General features: G+C 46.9%; 1 protein-coding gene across 6 annotated transcripts in view; it reads right to left on the reverse strand.

Moving 5' to 3' along the window:
- Positions 1–10: 10 nt before the first annotated feature.
- TSPAN18 (tetraspanin 18) overlaps positions 11–19049 on the reverse strand; it is a 128270-nt gene continuing 109231 nt past the window's right edge. For 5 of the 6 annotated variants that reach the window (XM_063332137.1, XM_063332134.1, XM_063332135.1 and 2 more), the window contains 5 exons: positions 16098–16172; positions 10137–10235; positions 8703–8882; positions 4547–4630; positions 13–3614 (listed from right to left, as the gene is read on the reverse strand). In XM_063332137.1, the coding sequence (XP_063188207.1) occupies positions 3567–3614; positions 4547–4630; positions 8703–8882; positions 10137–10235; positions 16098–16172 (486 nt within the window). In that variant the 3' untranslated portion in view covers positions 13–3566. Of the gene's footprint in view, positions 3615–4546; positions 4631–8702; positions 8883–10136; positions 10236–16097; positions 16173–19049 lie in introns of all 6 variants that reach the window. The other variant, XM_063332139.1, reaches the window with a different exon arrangement.

Consider the following 19049-nt stretch of genomic DNA (forward strand, 5'->3'; position numbering starts at 1 on the left):
AATTTTTTTTTAAGAAACGCACACAAAAACCGTGCAGAGAGTGCTTCAGGCTTGTGTTCTGGTTTATATTACCAAAAAAAAAAAATTCCTTTCAATATAAAAAAGCATTACAGTAGGGAATACAGGATAAATTAGCTCCACTATCTAATAAAAAGAACATTTACAGTTTTTTTTAAAATAGATTTCAAACATTATTTCACACTCAGCCCTTTTCCCAGGCATTCGTGACAGTCATTTGAGCATTAAATAACAGCGGGGAGGCAGGGGCGCCGAGAGGGGCTGCGGGCTTTCAGGCACGGGCTGCTCTCTACTACTTCCATCCAAGGTGCTTGGGCCGTGGTCACGGTGCTACAGCGACGGAGGTGGCAGCTCCCTCTGGTCCCCAGCCTGCCCAGGGCTCTCCAGCAAGCTGTGAACCCTAGCTTGAGCCCCTGACCCCAAAATATTCACCAGAGCTGTTAAAAACAAATATAAAAATACAGTTGCTTCTCCTGCCTACTGTTCTGAAAACTACTGTACAACAGAGGGGGCAGCCATATAACCAAGGGACAAAAACCAACACATTTACATGCTTCGCCATACAGTGGGAGTCTGGTTTCTGGGCTTGCCTGGTCATTAAATTCTCCCCCGGGGGAAATTCCTTCTGCCTGTTACCAACTTCCACAGGTCCTCTCAGACTTGCCCGTATCGCTACAGCTATCTCCAGTTCTTGTTCCAAACGTGCTGCCTGGGCGTTGCTGGGGTTTCACGCTGTGCTCCCAGTGGCACGCTAGCCAGCTGCGGAGAGGATGTGAAGTCTTCATCCAGAAAAGAGCCATGGGGGAGCAGAGAAGGTAAGAGAGGAGAAACAGCTGCGCAAAAGCCAGAACAGCAGACGAGTAAGAGATCTTTTTGAAGATACAGGGACTACCATTAGGGAGAAAGGGACAGTGAGAACGCTAAAAACGGGCAAAGCAATGAGTACAGAATTAGGAAAGCCAAAGAGAAATAAACCAGCAGAGATCCTGCTTCGGGCATGTGCGTTTATCACTTAGCACTCTGGCTGCTTTGGTCCGGTTGCCTCAGCTCTGACAGTTTTTACCTCGTGCCACTGGTGGCAGAGAAAGGCTTTAAGGCTTTTTGTTTTTCCCTTCAGCCACCCACCATGCACAAATCAGGGTATTCACCTGCCAGGCTCTGACCTGAGACGGGCCTTTGCAAAATAAACTGAGGGGAAAGGGGAAAAAAAAAAAAAAAAAAGGAGACTGGGAGAGGCTGTTCAACTTCTCTCACTCATCTCCAGCCACGTTACCATCTCTGCTCCGGGTTTTGTTCCTCCCCTGGGAACTCCTAGAACAGCCGCTGACACCAGCTCCTGAGGCAGAAGCAGAACAGATAAGCTCTCCTCCTGCTCAGCCCATTCCCTACAAGACCAGTAGATGCAACAGATTTTTTCCTATCTTAAGCGCAGCACCTGCTGTCGGGAACAAATACTGCTGGGTTTTGGCTAGCAAAGCTGTTTTCCTCCATTAAACAACAGACCAGAATTTAATGCTAAAATGCCTCATTAAAAGCAGATCCAGAAGGAAATAGTTCAGAAAAGCTTTCCACAAGGTTTAACGCAACATCTGAGGCCGCTCAGCAGTCCCGGCCTCCTATTCCGTTGCTGGAATATGCTGACTGCGGCACAGGGGGGCTGCAGCTCTACCTGACGAGGCCCCCTCCTGCCGCTGAGCAAATTGCTGCTTGCAAATGAAGCTTGGAAAAGCTCTAATGCCTCTTCCTGTTCCTTAGTATCCTGATTCCACAACCTGGACGCTTAGCCAGGATCGTTGTCTATTATGGACCAGGCTTTCTGCTGCTTTCCTTCCTTCCCTGTAGCTTGCGCGGTGCCACTGGGAGAGCTGAAGGGACCCAGCCCAGGCAAAGGGCACCTGCTGCTGCCAGACCCGGGCACAAGGTTCATCGCTGCTGCCTTCTGCCCCCTCGCCTTCCTTGCCAGTGCATACGGGTTTCAGAGGGGCTGGTTTAAGCCTATATAAAAGTGCTCCATAATCTGAGCCTATAAAATCCGTAAAAAGACCTAAGAGAAACAAGAAACCACAGCCCCTTCTGCCCTCCCCCAAGCACAATGAGTTGGGGGTCCGGGAGTGACCAGATGAACAATTAAGGCAACAGGGGTTGAGGCTTCCAGAGGAAAGAAACCAAGTGACCTGTCTGGGTCGATAACCATGACCACTGGAGCAGCAGCTAGCGGTTTGGCTGCACCCTGGGTGCCCCTAGAGCCTGCCTGGGGCCTCAGCAGTTCCATCTTAATCTCTGACTAAGGTCCAGTCTCAGGCATCTTTCTGAAGTTCACTTCCAAATGATTAAGCAGATGATAATATTAGTTAAATCTCAAACCGTCTCAAGGGAGGAAACACTCTCCACTAGCAGGCAGGCTAAAACAATCCTGACTCGATGCTTTCGTCAGGAGCCCATGGGAGCATCTCGGTGGGAATCCTCTGAGTTGAAGTGACGCCACAAGACTGTTTCAGGCAAACAGCATGGCAGCGGCTGACAAACCTCAGCCTCCTCCATCCAGCACCATGCCTGGAACTCCCCTTAGGGCTGGAAAGCATGCAGGAATCCACTGCAAATATTTATGCTAACAGAGCACCACAAACCGTTTTCTGCAAGTATTAAAGGAAAGGCAAAGGCCGACAAGATTTAAACACTATTTCCTCCCCTTCTCAGGAAGGCAGCAGTATCAATGGTTCTTAACCAGAGCCATTATTTTTGCCAGGAGATGGGAGCACAGCAGGGAACTATTTGCTCTTCTTTCTTTTTCACAACAAGGAACAGTAAATCTTAGCAAAAACAGAAAGGTAGGCACCAAACTCTTGACCATCAGCCAGCCTTAGCTGAGTCCCATCGCTAAGTGAGACCACGCTGCCCCTGCCTGGGGCTCCAGAGAAAATCCGGCCTCACTGAAGCGCCTGACTTCTCTGAGAAGTTTCAGGTGATGGGGCCAAAGCTTCCACTGAAGAATGTGTGTTTTCATTCTGTGGCTGGGCACTAAAGCCAGAATCACGCGAACAATGACTACCTACTTCTGGGATGAGCCACCGCTACTTGTTTCAAACCCACCTAGACCGTCACAGACTTTGGCCAACCTGTCGCCTTATCCAGTCCCTGCATGGGGGTTCTTCAGTCCTTTGCTGCCTAAAACATGCTAAAGTTGCGAACGGTAGGCAAGGCGTTGCAGGAGAGGCAGCTGTGCTTGTCCTCCCGCTCCCCGCTGCCGGCTCCATCAGTCTCTAGTGCAATCAGCTGCGCTGGGCTCCTGCTCCACGGCTGCTGCAGGTGGCTCTGGGCAAGGGTCCGGTGTACAGTGTAGTGCACATCACCTCAAAGTTCCAGCCCCTGAAGTACAATCCTTTTGGTCATTCATATATTACAACCCTTTTTTTTTTTTTCTTTTTTCCCCCCCTACCCCATTTTGTTAAAAAAAATAAAGTTTTTTGGGTGTTTTCAGGTTTTGCTTCTTCTGATTTTCCTTCTTTCTTCTGAGTACATGGGGAACATGGTGGTTCATGGGCCACCTCTTACTGGATCCCTCGAAAGAGACACATGGCAAAGATCATGGCAAACAGCTGGAAGGTGGGGGGGAGAAGAGGGCAAAAACAAAACAGAGACCACCAGAGTCAGCTGCATCTTCCAGAAGATCTGCAAAGCCCTCCCTGGCCCCAGGGCCACTCCTGTCACTCCCTCCCGCCCAGCAGTCAGTGGCGCAGCAAGGGGGACCCTTCCCACCACCCAGGGGTGGCAGTGGCAAAACTTTTTTTTCCCCCTGAAGGTGATCCCTCCCCTTCTTCCCCTGTCTCCCAATCTATTTGTGGCTACAGCAGCAGCCTGGCTTCATTCCCAAACCGCCCTTGGTGTCTCAGGGGAGCAGGTTCTGCTGTCCCTGCTCTACACACCAGTTCCGCTGCCCAGGCACAGTGGGTCCTTTGTGGGGGCTGCTGGAGCTCTGCCCAGGTCCTCCTTTGCACAAGACAAGACACTGGGGAAAGCACCCGGTCTTGCCCCAGAAATACTGCAGGGACATCACTTCTGGGTTAATGTGTCTGGTGGAAGCCGGTTCCTCAGAAACATCACCAAAGAGCCAGACTGGATATGCTCTGGAGCTAATACAGTTTCAGGCTCTAAACAAAAACTTTTAAAGCAAAGGCACAATTTGACCAAGTGGCAGATTAGTCAGCTTGCTGGGGTGCTGCCGCAATGAGGGCAGTGACTGTGTGGGACCCTGGGGCAGGCGGTGGGTCCCCAAAGCCCCTGTGGCCAGCGTGGCAGGGTGCGAGCTCTGCAGCGGGGCCAACACGAGGCGGCACTGCAGGCTTGTGGCACCCCGTATTTCCCTGCCTTTTGTGGCAAAGGACCAGGCAGCCGGCTCCTTCTAGGCAACTAAACCCACAAGTTGATAACCTGCCGGCACTCCACAGGAGCAGCTGCTTCCCTTGGCAAGGGGGAGCACCTGGACATCTACCAACACTTGCTTTTTTTCTAGTCACACAACAGTAAGTACCTCAATGGCCAACACTCCAATGGCAAGGGCTCCTGCAAGGTACACGTAGGTCTCAAAGGAGTTCAGGATCACAGTGTAGCAGCCCTAGGAAGGACAAAACGTGGTGAGACACACCTGAGCAGCTGTAAGAGACAGACTGTAAATTCCCTGACAAGGGGCAGAAGGCCCTCCAAGCCTTCAATGGAATGCCTCAAACACTCGCACGGAAATAAATAATGCAGGCCTGGCCTTCAAAGAACTGATAAGGCTAACACTTCTGGTGCCTGAAAGTGTGGGAGAACTGTCTTGTGAAGACAGGATAGTTCTTCCACTCGTGTGATGAGCTTGGTAGTTCTCAGTTCTCGAGGCCATTGTGTCCGATGAGTGACCTTTGCTTCATTACCCGCAAAATGCATATGAAAGCACACAGCCCTGCATATGCTAATGAAGATTATCGAGATCATGCTAAACACATATAACTATGGCACTCGTCTCTCCACCCAAATCATGCAACACGAGAAACCTGAGATGAGGCTGTCCTCGACAAGGGGGGTGGACCATGCTAATTCAGCAAACATAAAAGGGGAGAATACGTGCCCCTAGGGGGGAACAAAGAAGAAACAAAAGAAGAAGATAACGCCTGGGAAGATTCTTCCCAAGAAAGAAGACTGCACCTGGGAAAATTTTTCCAAGAAAGAGGAAGATTATGCCATGCCTGGGAAGATTCCCTGAAAAAGACGCTGGAACCAGGACCGGTGGTGATCTCTATCTTTGTCTTTTTCTCTGTCTTTCCCTTTCTCTATCCCTCAGTTTCTCTTTTCTCTTAGAATTGTTAAGTAACAGTTAGAGTTGTTAAGTAACGACCTTAAGTTCAACCTTAAGTACCACTTGCCATGAATTGTCCTATACCTCTTGTTAAGTAACACAATGTATACCTCACCACTTGCCATAATTTGTTATATACCTAACCAATTCTCGTGGACTTGTTAAGACCTATACCAACCATTTTGGTAAGCTAATAAATGTTTGTATATGGACCTTGAGATTTATCTCACCTTAGTCTGCACCGTTGAGAATTTACGAATCTGAAGTCACTTACACCCCCTTTTTACTGAGAGAGGGACATGACAGCAACACATCGCATTGTTCTCACAGCAGAGCCCTCATTAGTACAAGAGGTGCTCTCGGATGCAGGCACAGCTCCCTCTCACCCCCTCACCCAGCCCCACAGCACAGGAGGCAGAGACCCACAGGACAGTGCCAAGGAAGGGAAGGTTTTGCTGCAGTGGGATGGAGCGGTGGACACCCACAACCCCTCGCTGACCACAAGGAACTGTGTCTTCTTGCAGGGCCGAGAGGAGCAGCAGAGGAGAGGCATTCCTCCGCAAAGGGCAGAGACTAAGCACAGAGGAAAGAACCCTCGGGGCAGATGACAGACAGCCCAGGCTGGCTAGGGATAAGGAGGATTTATTTAAAGCCAAGGCAGGAGATTCTTGAATCCTCTCTCATAGCCAGCAGTTCTTTCACACCTCAGGACCATTCCTCTGTGCCTTCACCCAAAGGAGCATGGATGAACACTTGCTGATCTTCTGGCTATAGGAGAATTGATTTCACTAAGAACTCAGGGCCATGCACTACAGCAATCCTTCCACTTATGCAGTGTAGCCACCGTCATCTTTAATGTCATTTATTATTTCTCATAGCATTCATTAACAGTTAGATCTTGTGCAAAGATTTCAGGAAGTTTCTGGAAATCACCAGAAAATATCCTGGCCTCAGTTCTCCCAGACTAAAATTCCAAGCCACCAGCAAATTTCTGCAAATAGGTCACACATAAAGAGAAAAGCAGATTGGAGTTTGTCCACTGTAAGAAGTAGCTCTCCTCCCCACTGAGCATATACTTCACACAATAGACGTTTAATCCCATCCATACTGCTGGGGTGTTTCAATCACCTGTTTTTTTCCTTCCACCCAAAAAGAAAGTGTCTGAACTGCAAAGACAGCACAACAGTTACCTACTGGTGTCCACGCCAGACCCTGCTCGCTGCAAGCGAGACACAACCGGAGAAGAGCAAGGGAGAGCACAGAGGGCACCCGCTGACGAGGCAGACGCAGGGAGCGCAGGCCGCTGGGGCAGCAGCCGAGCTGCTAAAACCACGTTCTTGTCAACATGAGACCGCTCAGCAGCAGCTCTGTTTTGGCCACGCTTCAGCTCAATTCTCAGGGAACAGCATCAAGCCTAGCAACAAAATGTTTGGGTGCTTGCCAGAGCTCCAACCTTAACCCAACTTCCAGCATGCCCCGCTCAGCTGGGTACAAATGAGGGGGAGCACAAGTGTGGCCAGCACTGTCCTACCAGCATGGTGCCCCAAGAGCCTGACTTGCTCCAGGAATGCCTGATTTCAGCCATCAGGTGCTTGGGAGTGTCTCTCCCATTTTACAGAAGCACCTCACTGCGTGTTTGGTGACACTCGCTGTGCACACTGCTTCTTCCACCAACACTCTGCGGTGACAAGGGCTCAGAGGAAACCTCCCCTTCCCACAGAAGTGGTAGGCCTCAGCATCACCGCTTAGGGAAAGCTAAATCAGTTACCTGCTTTAACCCTGTTTCTCAAAATGCTTCTCTTTCCCTCCCTGCTGTTTATCATCTCCCTCCGCTCTCTCTTTCCCGTCGATTCACGTCAATCAGACCTGGCAGAAGCAGTACGCTGCTGTCTGCTATGATCTCTCACCCAGAGTGCCTTTGCCAACTATTTCCAGCTGCCGCACGAGGAACAGCTCACGCGCTGCTTCCCAGCTCCTTTACTCTCTTTCACAATCTGCTACCAGGTGCTGCTAAGAGGACCGCTGCTTAGCCTGGAGAGAAAAAGAGGCTCATTCGTATGGTCAGTACAGAGCTCAGCTGGCTTATTAATGCTGAGGTGAACACAGTCAGGAGCTTTGCTACAGTTTCTTAAACTTCACATCTTGGTGACAATGTAAGGAAATATGACTGTGATATCAGTGTAGCGTGGCCAGCAGATCGAGGGAGGTGATTGTCCCCCTCTACTCTGCCCTTGTGAGACCCCACCTGGAGTACTCAGCACAAGGACATGGACCTGTTGGTCTGGGTCCAGAGGAGGGCCACGAAGATGATCAGAGGGCTGGAGCACCTCTGCTATGAGGACAGGCTGAGAGAATTGGGGCTGTTCAGCCTGGAGAAGAGAAGGCTCCGGGGAGACCTTATAGCGGCCTTCCAGTATCTGAAGGGCACCTACAAGAAAGCTGGAGAGGGACTTTTTACAAGGGTGTGTAAGTGATAGGACAAGGGGTAATGGCTTCAAACTGGAAGAGGGTAGGTTTAGATTAGATATTAGGAAGAAATCTTTCACTATGAGGGTGGTGAGGCAGTGGAATGGGTTGCCCAGAGAAGTCGTGGATGCCCCGTCCCTGGAAGTGTTCAAGGCCAGGCTGGATGGGGCTTTGAGCAACCTGGTCTAGTCAAGGTATCCCTGCCCATGGCAGGGGGGTTGGAACTAGATGAACTTAAAGGGCCCTTCCAACCTAAACCATTCTACAAGTCTATGATTCTATGACATTATGCTGAACTGTCTTGTTCCAGTCTAGTAGTGGAAAAAATCACCAAGTCAAGAGGCCTGGCAAAAGAGGTGGCCTTTTTCTACTGTAAAGAGCAAAAGAGCAGAGAAATGCAGCTTTCCAACACTTCTCTTCCTTAGAAAACAGACATGGTTTTCTGTGGCTGTTTAACCCTTGATCTCTTATGTTGCTGATGAGGAGTCTTTGTGAACTAAACTGGAGCCACTACCGCAGCCAGTAAGAGCCAACTCCATCCCATCCTCGCTGATCTGTGCTGGCTTGAGAATTAACTTCTCAGAGATAGTACTAACCTTCGGGAACACAATAAAAGTTGATGTAAATTTCCACCCCACCTTTCAATCCCTTGGGAAAATCTTCATATTTCTGCCGATACAGCACAGCATGGAGTTAGCAGTGCACACAATGAAAGGGGTTTTTCAAAATCACACCTATGCCATGGCTTCAAAAGCAGAAGCGCAATTAGGATGTGAGCTACAGTCAGAATGGCATGACCTGCCCGCTTCACTAGTTACCCACGACCACCCCAGCCATCTCTCTGTCCACTGTGGAACTCCTTTTCCTGGTGTTCGGCTTCCCTTACCTGTCGGTTCTGAAACCTCTCGATGCCCGTGAGGCAGGCTTCCTTGTTGACAAACTTCCCTTCCCGGCTCTGGAGCTCTCGCTGGCAACAAGCCTCAGGTATCACCGACTCCGAAGAGGAGTGTGGAAGATGAGGGACAGCTTCAAAATCTTCTGGTCCGTTCACTCCACAACAGGCAAACTAAGGAGAGAGAAGAAAGGAAAACAGAGTTGACACTTTGCCCTGATACGAGAATTCTAGCGAAGACCTATTTAGTAGGGATCAAAGCTTTAGTCAAAGCAGAGACAAAATGACTGTTGTTTCCCGAGAAGTGAGTTGTGCTTGTACCTTGGAGCTTCTGTTTCATTAAAGCCTTTTTATAAAGTCCCACTGTTCCCATGTCACACTGTAGGCTCTAAGGTACCACTGGGAATATTGCCACGAACTACACAGGGCTTTGGAGCACATCCAGAATGACTTGCTTGAGATCACCCAGCAAGTCTGTAAGGGAGCCAGCAGTACAATCCAGGCTCCTCCCCACAGCTAATGGTCAGGATTGTCGCTGCTCAAAGGCACTGCTGGGTGATTCAAGTAAGGTCGCTTTTTAGGATTCAAGTCAGGTCCTTTTTAAGGATTCCAGTCATACTCTGACTCTGTCTCCTTTCAGTCAGCAAAAGGAAATGTCTTTATTAAAGTCCTGAATCAGCATGAAGGGCAGCAATCATCTTTTTCTTTTAAGATTAAAATTGACTTTTCATCTGCAGAGCCTGACATCCTGCTCTTCACTCCTGAAGGGATACACCGTGGGCTGTACTGAGCACTAAATCCACATCTGTACATACACACACGCACGCACAGAACGCACGCACGCAACAACTCCAATTCCAATGACAGTCGATCTTTAACCTGCCTGATTAGGATTGTAATAACAAAGTCAGTTTTGATGGCCAATATGTCTATACTGAAAATATGCCATTAGGCACACTCCTGCCTAATCTGCCACCTTACCAACCCATTTCACAAGAGCCAACAAAAAGCCATTCGTTAGCATTAGGTTTTGGCTGCTGTTGGCCGGGAATAGTTCTGAAGTAGTCTGCAAGGTGAAAGGTCCAGGGTAAGCGCAGCGATATTCAGTTGCAGACAGCTCCAGGGCTTTCTGTGCCCACTGGCTGAAAGCTGGGGGTACCCGGCCAGGTCAAACGCCTCAGGCTTTGGCAAACCACAAAGGCTGGCACGGTCACTGGGAGCATCTCTCTCAGGACGGATGGTGGCTCACTTCGAGGAAGTCTGACTGCCAGCCGAATTCTCATCTGCCTCCCACCACCACCACAAACCCCAGCGCTCCGCTCGATGGGACAGGGGGGTTGGAGCAGGCTGACCCTGGGCGAGCTGAGGGTGCCGGCTGAACACCATGTCGACGGCCGCTGAGCGTGGGACCGGCACGGCCTGACTTACTGTGATCATAACAGAGTTCCAGGTGGAAGAGAAGACATCCGTGTCGTTGTTCCTCAGGTAGTGCTTCTTCAGCTCCTTGGTGAAAAACTCCCTGGTCAGCTGAAACACACAGAGAGGTGGAAACATAAAGGCCGCTGCCAACACCTTTTCCAAGCGCTTCCCAAAGCTCCCTCTGTGAATGCTGGGGGCTGTTCGGTTGTTTCGTTTTTTGGGTTTTTTTTGCAAAGCTCAGAGGACAAACTAAATCATAACTATATCCAGGGTGAACAGTACCTGTTAAATAAAACTGTTGCTTATGAAATCAAGGGATTGAATTATATCTATACTTGTAAGATATGTTTACACTTAAAGGCTGGTTGGTTTATTAAGTTTTCAGCACTATTTGAAAACGTTTCCTAAGTTGAAACAGGACTAAAACAGATTTTAGAAAGATCTGCAAATCCACACCCAAATAGTAGTTTAACTTACTATGCTTCGTGAAGTCTGCAACCAAAGCATGATTTTCCCCTCATTTTTCATTTTAAACCAGTTAACTTCCCACTAATGAGAGGGGAACTGCTCTGAATTTACTTCCGTGTGTGAGGAAGCAGAATGAAGCCCTAATATGAAACTTCCTGGGAATGAAAAGGAAGTAAAAAACATGTAAGGAATGTGAAATGTTCAAGTCAACTTATGAATTGGAAGAAAAGACCATTTCCCTGACAGAGCTTTAGATTACCTAAACTGACCTACACACATGAAGAAAAAAATCCTCTTTATATTTCCAGTGTTTAGATAATTTAAACATTTTTTCCTAAGGTCAAGAATATAAATGAATGGAATTTCATTATGGAATTTCATTTACTCCTGTTCACATTTACAGTAAAATAGAAAAACTGAACGAACATTTTGGCTCGGAGTCTTCCCAAAAACGTTAGACACCTTGAAATTACATTTACTTAGGATCACTCTCTGGAGGACTAGTAAATATACAAACCTAATAGTCTTGTTAAACTGAACACCCCTATTCAATCTTGTCGGCTTTCTACCATGTCAGGATGAAGACTTCAAGGAATCCCCTTTTCAGGTTCCCAGTAAGTCTTGACTTGTGTGGTCCCTTCTCCAAAATACCTTGTGATTTGTGACGCGCACAGGCAAAATCTCTCTGCCACTGCAAAGCCTCAGTGAAAGGGGTTGGAGTCGGCTGGATACAGCACTGCTCTAGTGTTGCGTATTTGCAGGATCAGGAATTAACCTGCAGACTCAGTAACATACACTGCTACAAGTTGCTTTCGGGTTCTTGATATGCAACGTGAAATATCGCACATACGCATACATTTGTATGAGATGTACGGGTGGGCACAAAAGCACGAGCACAAAATTGTTTCCTTCCTTTGTAACTGTATCACAAAATTTAAGGAAAAAAGAGAAGGCTGTGGTGACTCTTTGAAAGACCCCCAAATATGACTTAGTATCGACTTCTCTTTTACAAATACAAACTAAGGCCAATATTAATGACTAAATCAATACCGCATAAAACTTTGTCACAGAGACTTGAATGATGCAGGTAGCTCAATCTCACTACCTTTCAATTAGATACGCTGCTAAGTTCCTGAATCACTTTTATGAGACAGATATTATCTCATTTCTTGCTTTTGAATATTAAAATACCAGAGGACGTGGCTTTTTCCTTTGGGAATTGGGTGCACTGGAGGAAGGTCAGGTTAGAAGATGCTGAAATATGTCCTCAGTGTTCTCCTTTCCTTTCCTTTCTCTGTGTACTTTATCTACGCAGCGTCCTACCCTGCAGAGACAGCAGCACATTTTTTTGATGCTTGTCTGTTTCTGAAGCGCAGACTTTGAAACTGATATTACCGTTGGTAATAATCCCAGCCGATTGCCTTTGGCGGGGTCTAAAACAAAAGAGTCATTTAAATATAAAGTGAAGCCTTTATTTTGACAGCAGCAACCCCAGAGGAAATGGTTCAGAGTTCGTGTGCGATTTTTACGAGACTTGGCCTAAAACAAAGCCTAGTGCTGGAAGGGTAAGTTTGCCAGGAAAATAACTGATTCCACTTTGTTGCTCTTAAACTATTTGTCCTGAGCATCTGAAGTTCAGAAAAAATGTGTGTGTTGGGAGGGCGGGGGGGAAGAGTAAAGGGAAAAAAAAAAAATCAATCAATCAGCAGAAGCATCTTTCTTCTTTCAAAAAATTGCTGACAAAGGAGGATAAAAGTCAGTAAGACAGTCCTGCTCACATGGCCACGGCCCCCCTCTCGCTGAAGCCCCGGTGGGGTGGGTGCACACTGGAGTACCATGGCAAGAACTATTCAGAAGGGAGCAAAGGACCTACTAATAAAACCAGACCTTGGCACACACTTCTGACAGCACAGTCATACCAGCCACGGGCATGAGCAAAAAAGAGCCGTTCAGCTGTGGTTTTTTCTAGCTGTTCTGGGGGGCGAACGTCTCCAATACAGAAAAAGCACATGCATGTGTACCTTTACATGCCAGTGAATGAAGTGGGACTTTTTGGTCAAACTGGTTCAAAAAATAGCTTGGCCGGGATTACTGCAGCCAGATGAAAGGGACTTAGGAAAAAGAGGGCATTTCTGTACAACACAGGTGTGGTGGCACTGTCCGGGAAGGCCACAGCCTTCTCATGTGTCATGTCATTCCTTCTCCTCACTGTGTCAAGGAATACTGAATGCTGTACAAGAGGCTGGCTTCCTAGAGCCTGCCTGGAAAACAGGGCACACTCCTTTCCCGATGCATCTGCCTGCAGCATCCCAACGTTTCTGACACAGCACAGTGCTTGTACTGTAGGTACAGTCACTGGTCCTGCACTTCTCTCTTCCACAGTGCTTTCCACCTAAAGTGACACCAGCTTCCTAAAGGAGAGATGGACAGTGCATATTTTTTAGGTTTTGCCTTATTCTGAGGAAACAGAGGTAACAGGAACTAAAGCAACTTGTCTATTAAGTGTCAAAACAGGGGCTAAAAATCCAAACATCCTGACCCCGTCCAGAGCCCTGCCACTGAACTAATCTGTTCCTACCACCCCACTTGCTTGCTTGCTAAGACAATTCACTAAGAAAAAAAGAGTCAAATATTCCTCCAGGGTTTTCCCCATCCAGACCTCAGAGGGGCTTATAAAGAGAAATTCCTGAACATAAGTCAAATTGCTCTTCCCCAGCCTCTCTCTATTGTTCATGGAAGACACTATTTTATGGGGGGTCTTCTAGATGAAAAGGGTTCTCAACCCTCCACAACCTCCTTTACAAAGGAAGAGAAACTCTGGTACTCCCACAGCTGCTTTTAAATAGTTCTTTGAGAGTCCAGCTGGACTTGCAGACCACAGTAGCTCACCATCGTTAATACCACTTCCACTCACCCCACCGCCACACTCTGCTTCACTGACTCTTCCTCTCATGTCAAACCTCAGCAGAAAACATCTCTTTTCTCCCTCATTTTTGTCTCTTAATTTATTTCACCCTCTCAGCTATTAATAATTTAACTCTGCTGAGTGTTTGGGGGCTAGTTTGGATGTAACACGCTGTACAAGAGAAAGCAGCACTGAACATTATCTGGAAAGTGAACAGATATGGCGTATCTTTCCCTTTTGTCTCATTTTATACAGCCAGCAAGGCCATAGCCATACGGACCGTGCAATGACCACCACAGAAACCTACTTGGTAAGTTTCCAAGAAATCTAGGTTGCCTAAATGTGCATTTACCACCACACGCCTTCAAAGCAACTTGTTTCGCAGGCAAGAGAAAAGCACATCTGAACCTGACCTTAAATTGCTACTGGGAAGAAGGTTCACTGAAGGACCATCCCTGTCCCCATGGACATCCTGTTCAGCCATCTAGTCTCACCCTGACCCAAAGATGACAGCAAAACTAGCCACAATAGTTGCCAAACCAGAGGAGCTACCACCAAAATATATAGCAAGAGCAAAACAAGGTTGGTTTGTTATTTTTGTTTTTCAGAAGAAACCCAAGGAAAGGACAAACAATAAGAATTTGCAGACTGAGTTTAACTTCTGCATAGAGCCATCTCCAGCTATGTTGGGATCTGACACTCTTCATTCCCTCCCATTTAAGCCTTTCCTGTCAGTCATTCTGACAGAGTGGGAAGCTGGTGATGCAAACAAGGAGACAAGCTCAGGAAAGACTGAAGTTTGCTCCCCTTCAAGTTTTATCTCACAAAACACCGCCAGATGCCACGGAAGTCTAGAATAACCACTGTGACCTTATCTTGCAAGTAACGTATTCTCATGTGTCCCACAGCTTTCATGGGAGTGGAAGGTACTGATGCTTTGCCCAGAAGCAAGACGTAAGCAGGCTCCTTGTGGTGGAGAGGACACAGCCAGCCCTGCAGTCACCCAGCACACAGGACTCACAGCGAGCCTGTCGAGTTTCTTGTAGCTTTTACCAGTTTCCCACAGGGAAGGTGGGAGGTGGGAGCAGCCGGCTGCTTGCCCAGCCCCTGCTCACCAGCGACCGTGTTCCTTTTCTGTCGTGAAGCCTGTACCTGGGTCTGCAGGGCAGTTTCTACGTGTGCAGTCTGCTGCTTGTGCTGAACCAAAGGAATTCTCTAAAAACTCCTAACAGCAGAGCTGTAATGACCAGAACACACCAGACCCCCAACGCTGAAACCTATTTATGGAGTGGTAGCTGTTCCCGTGAGGGCAGAGTCTCAAAGCCCAAGCTGGAATGGGGCACCCGCTCTGTGTACAGAGTGCCGTGCCTTCCCCACTGCCTTCAGATCTGAGGCCAAGACAAAAGACCGTCAGCTTATAAAGGGGAAAAAAAATCCTCTCACTGCCTCCCCCCAAGACCATCCTACTGCACAAACACCGCACTGTCTTGCTGTGAGCTTCCCAAGTCTTGATTCTTTGCTTATCAAAATCTTTTTATATCAATAAAATTAAAATTATATCCTGGCTCAAGAAAATCATCATTATACGTGGCCCTTCTATGCTCTTGCCACATTTCTGTCACGTCCAGTACAGGGAATGTACTGTATGTTCTCTTACTACTGGAAGAGGCCAAATAAACAAAATAAATACTAGCAGTCATTAGTGACCACCTCTACTGGCCAATGTTTTTTCACGGCCATCACTCAGAGTTATATTTCAAAGATGGGCTGACTTGAGAAGGCTGGACCTAGTTTAGTCAGGCTCTTCTTTGCACGTGTGGGAATACTAAAAGAAATTCACAAACCCTTGCTGGTTAGAGAAACAAATGAGACTGTGCTCACTACTGGTGTAGTAAAAGCTTACTAGTAGCGTAGGGGAGGGATGATGGCTATATAATAATATGCATAGCAGCAGAGTAGAGAGAGGCTACATCACATGAAGCTGTGGAGAGAAGGACCAGAAACTCGTAGGCAGGGCAATATGCAAGGGATCCACTGATGTGCCTCAAAATGGGACATGGGGAGGCTTGCTCAGGGCGGGTCAGGAGGGATGTCTTACAAGCAGCATTGAGAGGAGAATTCAAGAAGGAATATGATTAGAAGGTGCACAAGGGAGTTTTTGCACTGCAGAGCAACCATTGGCTCTGTTGGGAAAACAACAGGTTTCACCACCATTAATATTAAACACATGCTATATTGAAAAAATAAGAGAGTTGCTTTTAACCTTAGTGTGACTTTATTATAAAACTTCTCTCTGATGGAATGTGCAGCTGGTTTGGCTGCAAAAGAATCAGGAAGACTCTAAAAACTTCACAATTTAAGTAGCCCCCCAGCGTATATCTCCCGTGTACATAAACCATCCACCCTGCACACGCCAGGTTAGTTAGCATTCACTGGCTTGCTGGCACTTCTGCAGACTGAGGGTAGAAATGAAGCGGGTTTGTTGGTATTTGAAACAAACAGTTGCTCTACAAATGAATCAGCCACCATCTAACAATATGCTCCAGCTGGGTACAATCCCACCGGGGTTCAGAGTTTGCCCACCACAGGATACTTACATTCTCTCTGAAGATAAAAGCCAGGATTGCAGCTGAAAGCTCCGCCAGGAAGATTAACAAAATAAACATGAAGAACTGGAAGAGAGAAGATTAAAAAAACAAAAAACAAAAACCACAGACATATCATTAGGTGTGTGCAATAGGTAGTAGGATCACAGGGTTTTGCTGGTCACCAAAGAGATGGAAAAAATAACTGAGGAAACTTTTTTTTTCCCTGACAATTAAAAACACTTATGAGACAGTAACCTGGGGCAGACACGGCCCCTCTCTGACCACATCACAAGACATGGAAGCTTGCACCGCTTTTACCTGGTTCTAACAGGTAAAAGAGGATAAAGCTACAGGACCCATAGCATCCCCTAATAAAATCTACACCAGGTTAAAACAGTAAAGCCTACTTTGATGGAAAAGGTTTATGATTGTGTAGGTGCTTGTACAGGGTTAAATTGTCCTGACACAGGTGTATGCATTACATGCATACATGTACATACGCGCACACATCCCCTCATCACAACAAAAACAATTTTACAGTAATATGATCATGGATCCATTTTGCATGCAAGGAGGTAGTGGGACACATATTCAAATATTTACACCTATGACCAAAAATGGGCTCTCTTCAGAGTATTCTGCACTTCAGGACAAAATCAGCCTTGGTTAATATCTCCCTCCTCACAATGGGGTTGCACTGAGTGAAGTATTAACCATGCAGAACATCTACAGAAAGTTGATAACACCCCATCATAATTTTAAGTTGATTATGCAAGTATCATCCACGTCTTGTACAGTATCCAAAGAGTGCATATTCATATCCTTAAATTAAGGGCACATTGCAGACTTGACGGAAAGCAATAGCCAGCAGATTGAGTGGTAGCAAAAGAGAAACGGGCATCCAGTTTGAAGCAAAATCATTACAAACGTATGTCATCATAATTTTAGGGAACATAAATGAAAGCAAACAGAGAGGCACGTAGTTGTTCAATTTAAGCTGGAACTGTATTTTCATCCCGTTGCCCTTGCAACCTTCTACTGCTTTCGTCTAAAAGTCTGGTCTTCAGCCTTACTAAAGGCATCTTGTTTCTGTGATGTTACTGAGCCTGAGCGATCCACCGTGCCTTCACCACCCACCCCACAGAGGTAAATCAGATGCACTTAAGAGGTCTCATCCCCAGGGAGACTGACGTCGAGCTGTGAGTGAGCTGCCCCCAGGACCTTGTCCACCCAGAGCACTCAGGCGCTCTGGAGCATTTCCTGCCCGGGATGAGCAGCGGGATTCCTGTGGGCTCCCATCTCATACCCTCCTGTATGGAGGCGGCACAGAAAACTGGTACACAGCTAGAGGTAAAACACAAGCAGAAAGGAAGAGTGTTGAAGGGAAAACGTCTCCCAGAGCAGGAAAGCACTCACTGACATCATAGAGCTTAGGACCCAGCTTGTCCTTGTGACTGATTCTCAATTACACTGATGCCTCATGCTAGTTTGATGCTGCTTCAGTCCATAACAAACAGTAAAAGGAATGGGCAGGGATGTGCCCTCTAACATCCTTAAGACGACAAATGTTAGTGCTGAGGAACTCCTATGGGAATAGAGCAGAGAGTGGCCAGGCTCACTCCCTCTCCCGAAATGGCATTTATTTCCATTCTTGGAGGCAAAATAGTGGGCTTGAGGAACCGTAAAAATCTGGACCAGATGGACATTTTTTATGTTCTTATAGCCATAAAGAGAAATCACCACTTGAGAGTCAGCCCTTCTAAAATTAAAGTATCCCAAGAATTAGCCACAGACGCAAAGATGATTTTACAGAACTGAGTGGACGTTTAGAAATGAACTCAGATTTTGGCACCATGTGAGAAAAACAGGAGTGAACAGAGAACCCAGTAAGACCACATCACATGGAGGGCAATAAACATGCAGTACATGTTACCAATGAAGGTGGTTGAAGCAACAAGTAGAAATAAACTCAGGAGAAGCCTGGATATGGGTTTTTTTTGTGTGTGAGGAGGTTATTGAAGGTCTTTCTGAAACAGAAGGCAGGCAGATGGGGCCAGAAGTGCTATTGTGGTCCCCAAGCAATGATTTATAAACAGTCTGAAATGTTGTGCACCGTACACTTCAGTAATGGAGACAGAATTCAAACTACCTGCTTGGAATGGGCAAAACGTTGTTTTGTTGTCAATTATCAGAGCTGTAAGCAATTTTTCCCCACTGGAAAAGTGCATGTACCACCGTGTCCCATTTGCCTTCCTGCTTCTGCAGTGGGAACAAAAGAAAACGAGCCTTGGCTCAAATGCCAAAACAAGAAGAGTCAGATGAGCAGGGACTTTGGTTGCTAACAGAGTGCTGTTGCTTGATTTTGCTGAACTAGTTAACTCTATAATTTATTCTTACTGCTGGAGTTTTCTGCAGTGGCTTCTTTTTTTCCTGCTCAGAGACTGTTTTGTTTTTAATTTCACCACAGGAGGGCAAAGAACAAGTGATGAGAATGAATGTTACTTTGCAAATTCACATCATCATCCATCAAGGGATCTCAGCATAGTCACTAAGAGGTCTAAGGTGGTGATCAAGTGATTAATCCCGCCACCCTGCTAATTGCATTTCATTTGCTGATTACTGGGAGACACATGTTCACCCAAGCTCCAGCACAGATCTGTGCAGAAGTGGAAGCAGCCATTCCCAGATTATCTCTGATAAGCTTCATTATCATTCCCAAACTGATTCACACTTACATTGTGCAGTCTGCATTACAGATTTGTAACAGTTACTGTAGAAAAAACACGAGCAGCCATTAAGGCTGATGAGAAAAAGAAGATGGATCATCAGTGTTTCAGAACTTGCTCTCATTCTACATTTTAAAGAGAGTCAAAATCTGCTTATTATGTTTTGCCTCCCAAAATTAAACGGGTTACTGGCATATGAGAGCACTACACAGCCAACTGGTTTGGCTGGGCCACA

Source organism: Chroicocephalus ridibundus, chromosome 4 (assembly GCF_963924245.1).
Source record: "Chroicocephalus ridibundus chromosome 4, bChrRid1.1, whole genome shotgun sequence".
NCBI lineage: Eukaryota > Metazoa > Chordata > Aves > Charadriiformes > Laridae > Chroicocephalus > Chroicocephalus ridibundus.